Source organism: Amblyomma mixtum, chromosome 1 (assembly GCF_055824585.1).
Source record: "Amblyomma mixtum isolate Tamu chromosome 1, ASM5582458v1, whole genome shotgun sequence".
Classification (NCBI taxonomy): Eukaryota; Metazoa; Arthropoda; class Arachnida; order Ixodida; family Ixodidae; genus Amblyomma; species Amblyomma mixtum.
The window spans coordinates 67,388,661-67,404,017 of record NC_143012.1 but is presented as its reverse complement, the minus strand read 5'-3'; the positions used below and the strand labels follow the sequence as shown (position 1 = coordinate 67,404,017).

The 15,357-nt window shown below is 49.5% G+C and overlaps 1 protein-coding gene across 1 annotated transcript in view; it reads left to right on the top strand.

The window, feature by feature from the left end:
* LOC149366596 (glycine dehydrogenase (decarboxylating), mitochondrial) overlaps window positions 1-15,357 on the top strand; it is a 102,321-nt gene that overhangs the window by 7,889 nt on the left and 79,075 nt on the right. The window contains exon 2 of the mRNA XM_089551392.1: window positions 3,945-4,023. Within this exon, the coding sequence (XP_089407518.1) occupies window positions 3,945-4,023 (79 nt within the window). The remainder of the gene's footprint in view (window positions 1-3,944; window positions 4,024-15,357) is intronic.

The window sequence follows — 15,357 nt, the reverse complement described above, 5'->3', positions numbered from 1 at the left end:
GTTCCTCGATACCACATTGTTATCCAGCTAAATATACTGTAGTTAAATTTGAATGCTACAAACTTGTGTGCAGTCTGACAAAGTTAATACTGGACATAATTCGTCGACCATCTAGTCACACCCCCATTTCGCTCGTTTTTTTTTTTTGATAGTCGCACTTATAGCCTCATCAAATACTTGCGGGCATGCACCTACATTAACGAGGCCTGCGGAAAAGTTCACATAGAGCAATGGCCTAACAAGAGCAGAAACGTTTGTGCTAGAACACCTAGAGCTGCAAGAGATGTTGCACGAATCTCTATTGCATTACGCTGTCTAGGAGCAATCAAGAATAACTGATAATCAATGAATAACCCCCCTTAATTCTCTCCCGTCCTCGGACATTTTCACGCGTCATGCTTGTTTCATTGTACGCCAAGAGGCAGGCACTGTCTTCTGCTCGAAAAGTGAAAGGGACGTACTCAGAATAGGCACACATTTGCCCTTGCCTATCTCCTTCCCAAAGGTACACCCGTATTAGACCAGGATTAGAGCAGTGCGAAAGCGAAACGTCCACATACTATATCGACGTCCGTGGCTGTTCCGACGTCCATGTACTCTTATCGACTGCTGTTTTCACTCTAGGTTTATTTTTCGCGTTTAATTAACTAATGACACCTCATCAACGAAATTTTTTCCACGGCAACATTTTATCACACACTATCTATCACAGTCACACTTTCACACATTTATCTTCAGAGAACGACGTAATCGGGCGGACAAAATTTGCGGACGTGTTTTTGCGGACACATTTTACTGACGCGACGTAGCCATATATTGCTTTCGCATTTTAAAAAAATTGGAATTTTCATTTCAAAATTCACTGAAAATCGCAGCTGAAAAAAAAATCATTCAGCTGCGATTTTTTAGATAGATAATAGCAGCACCAGGGAAGAGAGGCCTCTGCGGTTAACTGATCTCGCTACAGGAAGACTCCGGAAGCTTCCTACATCCCATATATGCCCGCCTTGCGAGTTACAGCTAGAGTAAACCTGTCTGTTACTCCCACCCTATCAGTTTGCATCGGCGAAAAGACTTCGGCGCCGTTTGTCGTGACGACATACCTCATTCGCCCGTCGCAAAGCGCTTGAGTGGAGTCCGCGGCGTCAGGGAACCGCAGGCGATATAGTATACCGCCCCATTGTGTGATATACACCTTTCGGAGCGGTGCGCTTTATCGTCCACACTCTGTATAAGGGTAGTCGTCGAGTGATCGAGCTGCCCATCGTTTTATCAAGAGATGACGTGCTCAGAGCTAAAACACACTCATACTCTGTGGCCGTCCCCTTGAGGAACGCAGGCAGTGATGATAGTGTTTCCGTGGAAGGAGAGACAGTCGAGCGTGGCGTAGACATTTTGATGCAGGAATGCATTTAACGGGTAAATTGTCGCCTCTTTTTCCGCAGTTTCGCCCGTCTATCCAGACGCACCACTAGGAAACGCACGCAATAGGTGTAGGCTAGAATTGGATTAGAGTCCACAGCTCATAGGTGCCAGTCGGTGCTTCTAACCACTCGTCTATGACCACAAGGCGGCTTGTGATGTTTCTAGTAGCTATTTCATTTTTCATTTCGAAATAGCTATTTCATTTTTCATTTCGCCCGTTAAACAACCGCAGGTAGTCGAAATTTCCGGAGCCCTCCACTACGGCGTCCCTCATAGCCTTAGTCGCTTTGGGACGTTAAAACCCCATAAACCGAAACCATTTTTCATTTCATTTCACTTTTTAGACAATACAAGTATTGCCCACGAGGCAAGACTAAAGGAGACTCTCGATCTCCCGACCACGTCTTGGCCTCGGCGGGCGCAGCAGAAGCAGTAGTATATAACATTATCACCTTATAGTACATACATCCAAATCACGATGGGATCAGAATAGTACATACATCCAAATCACGATGGGATCAGATGATTAAATAATCCTACATGAAAGATACATAGTATGTAATGGCACTTCGCTTAGTGGCGACATGAAGAAACATTGCAATATTGAATAATAAAAACAAACAAATACAGAGGGGAAAACGCATGTCTAGAACACGTTCTGGGCGTGTTTCGCGATGAATGCGCAATATCTAGTTAGAACCTTTCGTTTAAAGTGGTCTGCATGTAAGCATGTGCAGCTAAACTCGTAGTATTTCATCGTCATTTTCTGCCTTCCTGGTCGCAGCGACTTTAGGAGCTTCGGAACACACAGTTTGGTTGTTCTAGACATGTGTTTTGCCCTCTGTACATCAATGACACAATAGGGCGCGTGTTCTTTGTCTAAACAGATACACAGATGTAACATTTTTTGCAATAGCCGCCGCGGTGGCTCAGTGGCTATGGTGCTCGGCTGCTGTCCCGAAAGACGCGGGTTCGATCCCGGCCGCGGCGGCTGAATTTCTTTGGAGGAGAAATTCGAGGCCCGTTTGCTGTGCGATGTCAGTGCACGTTGAAGAACCCCAGGTGGTCGAAATTTCCGGAGCCCTCCACTACGGCGTCTCTCATAGCCTTAGTGGCTTTGGGACGTTAAACCGCATAAACCAAACAACCAACCATTTTTTGCAATAGTGACTATATCTGAATAGTAATTACGGAAATTTGTAATTTGATGTTCGATAGTTTCTGTTCCGCTTACCTAAACGATCTGCCCTTCAGCGGGCTTTCTACATTGTATCTGCGCTTCAGCGGGCTTTCTACACTTTAACGCCGTAGCGATAAAGGCCCCGTTAAGAAGAAAATCCGGAGTAGGCGTTGTGAGCGAAAAATCTCGAGCACGATTCTGGCATTTGGTTCCCAGAGAGCAACCCAGGAGGCAAGTGGGCCACCTAGGTCACGTGACCTTGTGACGTCACAACAGCCTGTCCAACGCGGCAGGTGGCAGTTAATGATTGGTCGCTAGGGAACAGCAACGTAGGTCACACAACGCACGTCAAGGAACCCCAGGTGGTCTAAATTAATCTGGAGCCCTCCATCACGGCGTCCCTCATATTTCATATGTCGCTTACGGTCATTAAAACACTCAGTTTGCAAATATCAATTTTTTTTTTTCATGCATAGAGATCAACCATTTACTCACCAGATTCACAAATCATTTTGTTGAAGGTGATTATATGTGGTCGTTTGTTTATCAGGATCTCGACTTCAATAGGGGATATTCAAAATTCCGCAAGTGCGCTTTCCCGCATAACAATGTTGCCCAAGACAAGACGGTTGACCATGCACTTTCATGTTGTAAAAAGCAAGGACTAGTTTTTTGTTTGATTATTCCAAAATACGTTTCTTACATTCTGCCCACACCCTTAGCGCCTGTCCTGTAGCCCTTGCAGTTTTTTGTTGAGAAGTCGGCCATCTTGTCTTTGACAACATAGTTATGTGGGAAAGCGAGTTTTCGGATTTTGTATACCCCCTGTTGTCTGAAGACTTTTAGTGTGTTTTCAGTGAATCACTGTATTACCCACTTTAGTTCCTCATGCTTTCCAGCCACGACATTATGCAAAAGGCTCACACACCCCTGTTTTTGTTTTATTTTTTCAGAATCAAGTTTAAGGGAAAATGCACACGGCATATTGTGTTCCTTCACCGATGATTTTGTACTTTGACCAAAAACCATTCTGAGTTTTCCTTTATTGTCGGTTCCTGTGTTCCTCTCCTTTTTCATGCCGCATCGAAAGCAGGCTATCTTTACGAGAGCACGTTTCTGAACATTTGTTGCCACCTCTCAAAGATTACCTTCGAGTGTTCTAACGACTGCGCACTGCAATTAACAGTACAGTATAGAGACGAAGAAAGACCATCAGATGCGAAATAAAAATGTCTTAATTAGTTTCTAATTTTCTTTGTAATATTGATATATTTCGCGTCTAAAGTAATATAGTGAATGCATTACAGTGAGGTCTCTTTCCCTCCGTCCTCTATCGCAGAGCATCGGCGAGCTGATCGACAAGACGGTTCCCTCCGGTATCCTCCTCAACCGAGAGATGAAGATAGAGCCGCCTCTGCGTGAGTACTGGGCGATGCATCACTGCTCTTGCCATCACTTTCGCGCACTAGGGATCATCGACACATTTGCTCACGATGCCGACCGAGTGACTGAATGAAGTGAACTAGCCCTCTGCTTCTTGGACACAGGTTAAGCAAGAACACTAAAAAAATGAGTACTAGGCTCACTGGCTTAAGTCGTCAGCTTTCGCTGACGCCCTAACGAACATGTTAACGAACATGTTAACGAACATGTTAACGAACATGTTAACGAACATGTTAACGAACATTTAACGAACATGCTAACGACATGCTAACGAACATGTTAGCGAACTTTTTAAGGAACATTTTAACGGACTTTTTAACGAACATGTTAACGAACATGTTAACGAACATGTTAACGAACATGTTAACGAACATGTTAACGAACATGTTAAGTGTTCAGGATGACTCGCTAAGCAGTTTGGGAATGCACTTTGTACTCCTGAGGTATACCCTAAGCGCTCGTTTTCATTACGCAGTAAATGGACACGAACAACGTTACTGACGGTGGACCCGTTCGACGAAGTGATAAGACGGCGTGAGAAGAGAGGTGGGCACGGAGGATTCGTTGTTGAGAGTTGCTCAGATAAAAACGGCAAAATGCAAACATGTCCTGCTGACAGGGTAAAGCGAATTAAACTCAGACGTGTGTCTGAGATTCACAATGTACATTCGGGCACAAAAGTCTTTGTACATCTGCTCCGTAAACGAACCGGATAACTTTATTATTAACCGCCGGCTGGCGACCACGCTTGTGGAGGCGAGAGAACAGAATTTTAGCTTTCCCCTCCACAACTGTCGTCTCCATTCGGCATGTAATGATAGAAATATCTTGTTCTTTTACGGAGCACGTGGCGCAGAGACTTTTACCCACGATTGTCACTAGTGTCACGGGTAACTGAGGGAAGACAAGCGAATGCAATACATTTAATAGCTTTTCACACCGAGAGCTACACTACCCACATTCTCGCTATTTCGCCGTGCGTCTGGAAGGCCAGTTGTGCGCATGCGCGTGGAGCCGAGTGACGTCAGAGCACGCAGCTGGTGTGCCACGCTGCGCACCTCGCAGCCGCGTGACAGCGGAGCAGACGCCGTTCGCCTCGCTAGTTGTGCGCATGTGTGAGGAGCCGAGTGACGTCAGAGCTGGTGCGCCTTACTGCGCGTGCGCAAAGGGAGGGGAGACGGGTGTGATGCAGTAGTGGAGAGCCATTGCCGTGGAGAAGACAGCCGTTGTCGGCCTAGTTTGCTGATAATCATTTGCTGATAATAAACCAGCACTTGAAGTTACAGCACATGGAAGAAAATAATTCCGTAAGCTGTATGCAGGTCTAACCATTGATGGTTGGAGCTCTGCTCGTAGAAGCACAGTGACTAATTGTTTCCTAATCGCAGAAACGGAGAAATAAGGATATGGTGGTGGTGAAAACATTTATTAAGCATGAACAGGAGGTATGTGTGGATCACCCCGTAAAGGACTGATTCTTACAAACACTAGGTGGAGGTCCCTAGTATGGGACCCCAGTGGCGGTTGCCGCCGCCCGGGCGCGCCCGACTAAGGCTTGTTGGGCCTGAAAGTCGTGGCAGCCGAGCAGGGTCGCCTCCCAGTCCTCCCTGGTTGGGTTGGGGATGGGGGAATAGCGGGGTTGGAGGGGGATTTTCGCGCGCCAGAGGAACACTGTAAGCGGGGACGTGTGCGCAGTGAACGTGTCGAAGCTAATTTCGAATAAGCCGGGTTCTTTATGCGTCAGTGGATTCTCAATACGTGGTCGTTTCTGAATTTCAATTTCATAGACACGTGACCTGTGGAACGTACTCGTTACCTGTATAATGGTGCTCCTCAACCAAACGCCATAACCTACCCGCCGCGGTGGCTCAGTGGTTACGGCTCTCGGCTGCTGAAACAAAAGACGCGCGTTCGACCCCGGCCGCGGCGGCCGAATTTCGATGGAGGCGAAATTTTAGAGGGCCGTGTAGTGTGCGATGTCAGTGCGCGTTAAAGAACCCCAGGTGGTCGAAATTTTCGGAGCCCTCCACTACGGCGTCCCTCATAGCCCGAGTCGCTTTAGGAAGTTAAGCCATAATAAATCAAATCAAATCAAACGCCATAACCACTGAACCAAGGCAATTGATATAACCAGGCTAGATAATAAAGACAGGGGGAGGACATATGCAGAAGGCGAGGCATCTTTAAAGGCCTTTATTGAAGTTCTATCAAGCCCGTGCTTCTAAATTATATTGACACTCCCTGCATGCAACCCCATCCAAATTTTCTTCGTGGTAAAATCTGAATTTTTTTCGACGTTCGTTGACCTGTAAAAGGTATGTCTTAGTGTATTATTTCTCCCGTCATTCAGGAACTTAAACTCCTGGCGTCATGACGACGTCTCCAAAGTTGTGTATTCCGTGTTACATTATTGGAAATGGATGGCGGTGGGCTCTGTACTGCGAGATCGGCATGTGAAAAAAAATATTACGCCATCGCAATTTATGTATAAAAATTTCTTGTGGCGCCGATACCGGCATTGAATATTCGACACCTTCTAACTTGTGAAAGATTACTTTTCAGCTCAGGTAGCTTGTTTGTCATAAGAATGTAGTAATTAATCGATATTTATTAGCTTCGATTTGTCCTTAGTGTTCCTTCAAGGAGCAAAGGCACCTAACATTAGGCAGCGTGTTTTCTTCAACGTATTATTATACATGAATTACCACTTGGTATTCTCCTGCGACCGCTACAAAATTTATAATCGAATTTTTTGCTCTGCTGCTTCAGTTTCTGTTCCAACAGCCTAACGATGACTGTGACGTCAACGTGTGCTAATAGGTCACGTGATGCATGAAAAACTGCGATATAATGGCTACTTTGTCGTCTTAATTCACTACAATGCTAAAACCAGCCTGCCTCAAGCGACGCAATCTCAACAAATATAAATCACCGATTGTATTGCAGTTTTTCATGCCTCACGTGGCCTATAAGCACACGTTGACGTCACAGTCATCATTCGGCTGCAATATTATACGGAGATTGTCGAACATTATAGGTTACAGAGGAGACTGGCGCCATCACCGGATAAAAATCTAAACAATACGGAGGCAATAGCATGGCGGCACCTCCAAGCTGGGAACTTCGTAAGCCTGGTCTGGGCATATCAAGTTCAAAGAGATGAGAGACAAAACGATAAGTGCAAGCACTGTGGGTCGAGAAAGATCTTCGACCACATAATCTGGGAATGCGCTAGCTCCCCAGGGGCTAAAGGAAATATAAATTGAAGAGAAACCTGGGAAGCCCTGCTGCGGCGCGAGGCCCCTGCTCCACAGCAACAAGCCATCCGCCTGGCGGAAGAAGCCGCGAGGAGTCAAGACCTTTTTGCCTGCTTCGGATCGCGGAGGTCCCGTTACGAAGGCCTGCGTGCCGGGGACGGGGTCTTGGGGGCCTCCTTATCCGGTGGAAAATAGTCATCATCGGCTGTTGAGACCGAAACCGAAACAGGATGACGTAAAACTTCGATTATACTTTATTTAGCGGTCGTAGGCGAAAACCATGTGGTGATTCATGCATAGTGGCGTCTCCCGCACCACTGTAGAGAAGAAAGGTTGGTTGGTTTATTGGGGTTTAACATCCCGAAGCAACTCAGGCTATGAGGGACGCTGTAGTGAAGGGCTCCGGAAATTTCGACCACCTGGGGTTCTTTAACGTGCATTGACATCTGAATTTCGATGAAGGCGATATTCTATACTCCGTTTCATACATAGCTGTCAACGCAGCCAAGGCTACGGCGCCTGTTCGCGCTCCTCGTCCGCATCGTAATGTAGTGCGTCGAAAGTGAAAAGACTAATGAACTCAATATTAAAGTTATTGTTGGTTAATATTGCAGTATAATGATAATGGTGTATTATTTTGCAAAAAGATTGCTTTTTCTTTAATGTTCTTCAAAACAGAGTGCCTTAGTTTTCTGGGTTTTTTTTCGGCTCCTCCTGTATCAGGTTTTCGCAGCTAGGCCGGCCGGCGATGTCGTCTGCTTTCGTCTTTCGGTTTCCGAGTATGCGAAAATGGCACCGCTATCTCCTACTCGCTTGTTTTCTTCGCCCACTGCGGCTTTAAAAACATCTCCTGCTCGCATATTCTCCAAGCTGAAGCCTCCGAAAATTTCGAGAGACTGCAAGCAGGTGATTGTCAACGTTTACTGTAGCGTAAGGAAGCGCTTCCCGGAGAAGACTGCGCGTGAAGTTCTCGAAACTGTGGGCGAGGTGACCGGGGTGAGCCCTCGGACAGTTGCGAGGTTCAAGAAAGAAGGTATCTCTACTGGAATAAGGTCACCTTGTGTGCCGCATGCTAAAAAATCGCTCATTGCCCGAGAAAAGCACTTCGCAATCACGTCCGTCGCCAATAGACTACACTGCCTTTTCCCTTCGAAGCAAGTAAAGAGCGCTGTGTTTTTCAAGGTAGGCATTAGAGTTTGACAGTTTCGACTTTCTACCTAATGATGATTTTAATAAAAATAAAAAAAGAAATGAAAAAAAAAACCAGCCAAGCCGGGAGTCGAACCTTGGCATCTTGTAAAATGAACTCATAGGCGCGCGCTTCGTACCACTCAGCCACGACGCGAGGCGGACGGATACATTTTGCTTGTTTTTTGCAGCGGACTACTTTCGTACCTTTGGCAGCGTTGACAGCTATGTATGAAACGGAGTATAGAGGCCCGTGTGCTGTGCGATGTCAGTGCACGTTAAAGAACCCCAGGTGGTCGAAATTTCCGGAGCCCTCCACTACGACGTCCTTCATAGCCCGAGTTCCTTCGGGACGTTAAACCTCAATAATCGAATAATGTGCCCTCAGTTTCACCCTCAACTAAAGCAAACTATGGTGTGTATCCCCTCCTCGCACGCCTGTAATAGGGGCCGTGGCCAAAGAGTTTATCTATCTCTATGTTGGTGACGAACTTGGCTTCCAGGTAATCTGAGTGCGGGAGTTTGGCTAAAAACCAAAATAATACGATCACTCTTTGCCCATGACTCCGTCCTATCGTTTCTAAAACTGCCCACGAGGGGCTCTTGTTTCAAATGCCATCCGATTCGACAGGGGCAGTGCGACCAGACTAGCTGTCGTACAGCGCTGTTTTGAAATGAATGGTCGCGGTTGATTCCCGCACCTTAATTTTCAGGTGCGCTATTTTTGCAGCGCACAGAACTCTTTTACTTATTTGCTGAGGCTGAAATAAAAGGCAACGAATAGAATGCCATTAACAACTGTGATACCTTCCAAATTCCCCTGTGTCGGTCTCCCTGTAAAAAAAAAAAAAAGCGTTGCGGGAGCTATACTCGTTTTCTTCTTTCTCCCCCTCATTCCACCCTATTTAGTGGCGCAGTTCAGGTGTCTACCGAGAAGTGATAAAATTAACTGCGCCTTTCCTTTCCTCTAAACCACGTTCGAAGCGAAAAGCTTCACTAGGCTCGTCAACACCGCGCTTCACGTGAGCCGGAAGCCACATTTGCCATTTCTGCACATGCGCGAAACGAGAGTGACGTCACGCGCAGCGCAGGTGGCCGCTGAGTCCATAATAAAAAAAAGAATAAAAATAAGCACAGAAACGAGAATAAAGAAACGAAATAAAATATCAGAAATAAAAAAAATACATACATCCAGTGCGCCAGGAAACTCCCATATCTCGGTGGTCACTGGAACCGCGCCGTAAGGGAAGGAAAATGAACAGAAAATTGGTTTTAAGGAAAGGAAACGCCGCCTGTCTCTCTCATATATCGGTGGATACCCGAACCGCGCCGCAAGGGCCTTAAGGAAAATGAAATGAAATGAAAATTGGTTTCAAGGAAAGGAAATGCCTGTCTCTCATATCTTGGTGTACACCCGAAAGGAATGGACACCACAGTACATGTCTCTAAAGCAACCTTCTAAGACAGCACCGTATTCACTACACGTGCGTCTCCTCCTCCGCCTCCGTACAGGCAGTGTATGGACGGCCGCACGCCTCCACCGTTATCGTGCTGCTCCCAGTGCATTGTGCGCGAACTGCGACAGCCATGACGTCAAACCAAGCGCAAATGAACCTTTTCGCTTGTATATCCAGGCTTAACTACAACTAAGTCACTGCCAATTTTTATTGCGAAAGCCATACTACGCTCATGAACGGCCTTTCGTGTAGCGGCGGCCGGTAGCCACGTTTGACCTCTAGAATGACCTCTGACGTCATTCCAGGGTGAGAAATAGGCTACCAAGTCGAGTCGTCACGCAGCGGCGGCCGGTAGCCCACGCGTGACATTTAGAATGACCTATGACGTCATGGCATGACTAGTGACGTCATAGCGTGGCGTCATACAAGGGTGAGAGATGGGCTACCAAGTCGAATCGTCGCGCAGCGGCGGCCGGTAGCCACGCGTGATATTTGATGATGATGATGATGATATCAACTTTATTTTCCGCCAGATAAGGAAGACCCCTACTGCCCGTACACGGCATGCAGGCCTTGGTGTCGGGGGCTGGGACCTCCGCGATTAGAAGCAGGCGAAGAGGTCTTGATTCCTCGCTAGCTCCCCAGGGGCTAACGAAAACATAAATTGAAGAGAAACCTGGGAAGCCCTGCTGCGAAGCGAGGCCCCTGCTTCACAGCAACAAGCCATCCGCCTGGCGGAAGCAGCCGCGAGGAATCAAGACCTCTTCGCGTGACATTTAGAATGACCTCTGACGTCATGCCATGTCTAGTGACGTCATAGCGTGACGTCATACCAGTGTGAGAGATCGTAGCGTGACGTCATACCAGGGTGAGAGATGGTGGTGGTGGTGAAAACTTTTATTTTGTGAAAAAGAGTTTGGGAGCCACAGAGTGGCCCCGCTACATGGTCTGCGTCCCTAGTCCGGGACACCGCATGACGAGGCCCCGTCTCTCGCCCGTTTCACCAGAGCCCTTTGGGACTCAAGCGAGGAGCAGTTGAGGAGGGCAGTCTCCCATGCCTCTCTGGAAGGGGTAGGGGAAGGGGGGAGGTGGGGATTTTGAGTACATGCCCACACCATGTGGAAGATATCACAGGTCTCCCCACAGTGTGGGCATCGCCCATCGGTGTTAGGATCGTAATGTTTTATTATTGCAGGACAGAGTAGAGTACCTGTCTGCAGGCGCCTTAAAGTTCGCCCCTCCGTCTTACTCAGCCCTTTTGCAGGGGCCGGGGCCACCAAGTCGTGCCGTCGCGCACCGGCGGCCGGTAGCCACGCGTGACCTGTAGACGCGGCGCACTCCGTTCCTTGTTTAGACGCGGCGCACCGCGGTCTTTCCGTTAGAGGCGCTGCGCTCGCTGCGCTCGCTTTCGCAACCTACCAGGTTTAACCAAAGCTAAGCCCCCGCCAGTTTTTTTTTTTTTTAGAGCGCAGCTCTTTGGCGCCCGTTTATCCGTTTCGCGGCGTCGCCGTCGTCGTTGACGTCGCTATTGTCCGTCGTAACCAGCAGTGGACGCCTTAGTCGCGTTTTAAGCTGCGAAGCCAATGGAGCGGGAACTTGGAAAGGAAAGGAGAGGTGCATAACTGCCCTCTTGGAACAGTGGACACCTCAATCGGGCTTTAAGCTACTTAGTGACATATGTGCGCTGCATGCTTTGCCATTGACAACGTTGGACCATTTTAAGGAAAGGAAGTGCGCATAACTGGATCCCTGGGTCAGTGGACGCCTGAATCGCGCTTATAGGTGCGTGGGGTGATAAGAGTGAGAGATGTTTGGTTTGGTTTGGTTTATGGGGTTTAACGTCCCAAAGCGACTAAGGCTATGAGAGACGCCGTAGTGGAGGGCTCCGGAAATTTCGACCACCTTGGGTTCTTTAACGTGCACTGACATCGCACAGTACACGGGCCTCTAGAATTTCTCCTCCAAAGAAATTCAACAGATGTGGGCTGTAGGAATTGACAAAGTTGTACCAGAAACCTAGGCCGTCGGCATTTATTGCGTTCATTGGCGTTGGCGTTGACGTTTTACACTGCGATCGTTTTAAAGAAAGGAAGTGCGCATAACTGGCTCCCTGGGTCAGTGGACGCCTGAATCGCGCTTATACGTACGTGGGCTGGTGAGAGAGAGATATGGGCTGCATGCGTTAGCGCTGGCAACGTTGCGCGAACTCTTGCGATCAACCATTAACGGCCACGCAGGGTTGGTGGATAAACAGGAATTTCTTACCACTTATGCGGGAGGTGACAGCTGTGAACATATTTTGATGAAATTGTTTAGGAGGTTGTAGCGGCGGTTGGAGCTCTCATTCCGGAAACCCAGTGGCGCAGGCTGCAGTCTGCGCTCTTTCGATGAGTTCTTTTTGACTCGTTCCGTCCTAGTTGGTCAGAGTTGCCTCCCACCCCTCCTGCGTTGCCATGGTTATTGACAGTGACCGCCTGATTTCGTTGGCAGGCCCACACCATATGGTACAGGTCCGCCTTCTCCCCGCAGAATTTGTATTGTGAGTCAAATGACTCCGGGTCTATTGCGTGTAGTCTTTGTGGGTTGTTGTAAGTGTCGGTCTGTAGCTTTCGGAGGTGTAGTTCCTCCCCTTTGTCCAGTGTCTTAGCCGGCGGAGGGTAGACCCGACGAGATAATCTTAAGTGCTGAAGTATGTCGGTGTGTTAATAGTGGGGTAGGAGGTTCCACGGCATCCGTACTGGGTGCCCGGCGGAGAAATGCTCGGGCTGAGGCATGTGCGCTCTCGTTCCCTGGGATGCCCTGGTGACCTGGTACCCATATTAAGCGTTTGTGTGTGGGTTGGTAGCCACGTGTGTAGCCATCTTGCAGGATTTTAGCTGCTAGAGGTGCGACCCTGCCCCTGAGGTAATTGCGATACGCTCTCTGTGAATCTGTAAGAATGTATTCCGAGCTAGTGTGTGTTGCAGCTAAAGCAATTGCCACTTCTTCCGCAGCCAGTATGTCCTGGCTAGCCGGTACTAGTCCGTCCAGGTTTTATTTTGGTGCACTACTGCGACGGCCGTCATTCCCTGCTTGGTGGTGGTGAAAAACTTTTTTTTAATACTCAAAGAGAGTTTGGGGATCAGAAGACCCCGCTACATGGTCGGTATCCTCAGTCCGGGACACCGCACCTCGAGGCCCCGTCTCGCGCCCGCTTTACTAGAGTCCTTTGGGACTCCTGTCTGGAGCAGTTGAGGAGGGCAGTCTCCCATGCCTCTTGGGTGGGGGTGGGGGAAGGTGAGGATTCTGAGTACATGCCCACACCATGTGAAAGATGTCGCAGATCTCTCCACAGTGCGGGCAGCGCCCATCTGTGTTCGGATCAAAGTGTTTGGCGATGGCAGGACAGAGAAGAGTTCGCTCCTCCGCCTTACTCAGCCCCTTGGCAGGTGCTGCGTAGAGGTGGCGGCTGTCGTAATCAATTGAGATTTCGCGGAACGGCAGAAGTGGTTAATGAGCTTTTGAGCCAGGAGAGCTAGGATGAGGAGCCCGGTGTGCGAGCGCTCGGGCGGCCGCATCAGCGGCCTCATTGCCTCGTACACCCTGGTGGCCAGGAGCCCAGATTACCTTTGTGCGAGTTGGATCGGCGGGAGCTCGTCTTAGAATTTGGGAGGCAAAAGGTGATATTTCCCTTGCAAGATAGAGTTCACAGGCCCGGCACGAGTCTGTGATAATCGTTCTCGATTTTGGATCGGCGGCAGCGAGAGCTATTGCGACTTCCTCCGCTCGCGTTGAATTTGGGACCCGAAAAGATAGCCCATCGACATTCAATCCCCGCTGGACTAAGGCAGCCGTATAGAATCCCGCGGGCGACGGCCCTGTGATGTCCACGTAGTAGACTCCCTCTACGGGTCCATAATGCATCTCAAGCGCGCGAACCCGCGCTTGTCGTCTGCCTTCATGTGAAGTCATGTCCATGTTTCGCGGGGGCGGAGCGACCCAGAGCATATGGCGCCACAGCACCGGAATGATCGCCGTTCCCTCCGGTATGCATGTGTGTTGGACGTGTAAGCGGTTTAGCAGGCGGCACACAGGAGAGAGAGAGAGAGAGAGAGAGAGAGAAAACTTTATTTACACAGGAATTCGGGGCACGCCCCAGGGTCCCCGCACAACCCCACTGCACTCAAGTGTTTATGTTCCTAAGGTCCATAACACTGGCAGCACGGCCGGTGGCGATGGTCTGCACGGCCGAGTCCTCTAAGCGCAGCAGGGGCTCCCAGTCCTCCCAGGTCTTGGGGTTCTCTAGGTCCCGCGGGGGAGGGTCCGCCGGGCAGAGGGAAATGATGTGGAGGGAAGAGGCGAAGGGTTCTGGGCATAGAGTGCATGCCGGAGTGGGGAAGGAGGGATGATAGTGGGCTAGGTTAAGAGGTTAAGGGAGAGTGTGTGTCTGTAGTCTGCGCCAGAGTGTTGCGTGTTTGTTATCTAGGGAGGGGTGGGGCGGGGGGTAGAGCTGGCGTAAGACTCTGTACGCCTGGGTCAGCTCACTGAATGAGTGCATGCGCTCCTTCGTGAATCCCCGATCCGAGGCCACCTGAGCCCGGTTTAAAGAACCTCGGGCTAAAAGGTTGGCGGCCTCGTTTCCGGGATTCCCGGAGTGCGCGGGCACCCATATCAGCTCCACTTGGCGGGGCGGGGGTGCATCGGGCGAGTCCAGTATGCCAAAAGCAGGGACGTGGACTCGGCCTCGAGCAAAATTTAGAATCGCAGTTATAGAATCACTTAAAATGTACCGGGCTTCTGTGCGGGTGATAGCAAGTGCAATGGCGGCTTGCTCTGCAGCTTCTGGGGAGGTGTCTGGAGGGAGAGGTAGTGTGAGGAGGGCGGAAAAAGAGGAGCCCACCACAGCTGCTGTCGCTTCATCACCCGTGCAGGCAGCGTCCACCCATACGGCGTCCGGCTGGGAGCCGTACGCTCGATGGAGTGCCTTCGCACGGGCTCTGCGGCGCTGCTCATGGTGGGACGGGTGCATATTCCTCGGGAGCGGCCTGATTAGGAGCTCTCGGTGAAGGTGTCGTGGGATGGCGAGGAGGGTTGGGTCGTTGGCCGGTATTTTGATTCCGAGGGAATCCAGGATATACCGACCTGTGGAGGTTTGTGTGAGCCTGATGTATTGGGCCTGTCGGTGGGCCACCACCAGTTCCGCCTGCGAGAGCGACGTGTATTGGTTCACGATGTGGGCCTCCCGCAACTCCTGATAGGAGTTTACCACTCCCAACGCCTTCAGTTTGGCGTTGGAGATAGCCACCGGGAGGTCCAGTGCTCGTTTTGTTGCCTCCCTAATGATGGCGTCAATGCGCTCGTCGTCTTTTTTGTTGGTGCGTAGGTACGGCACGGCGTAGAGGATCCGCAGCATTCACATACAACACGC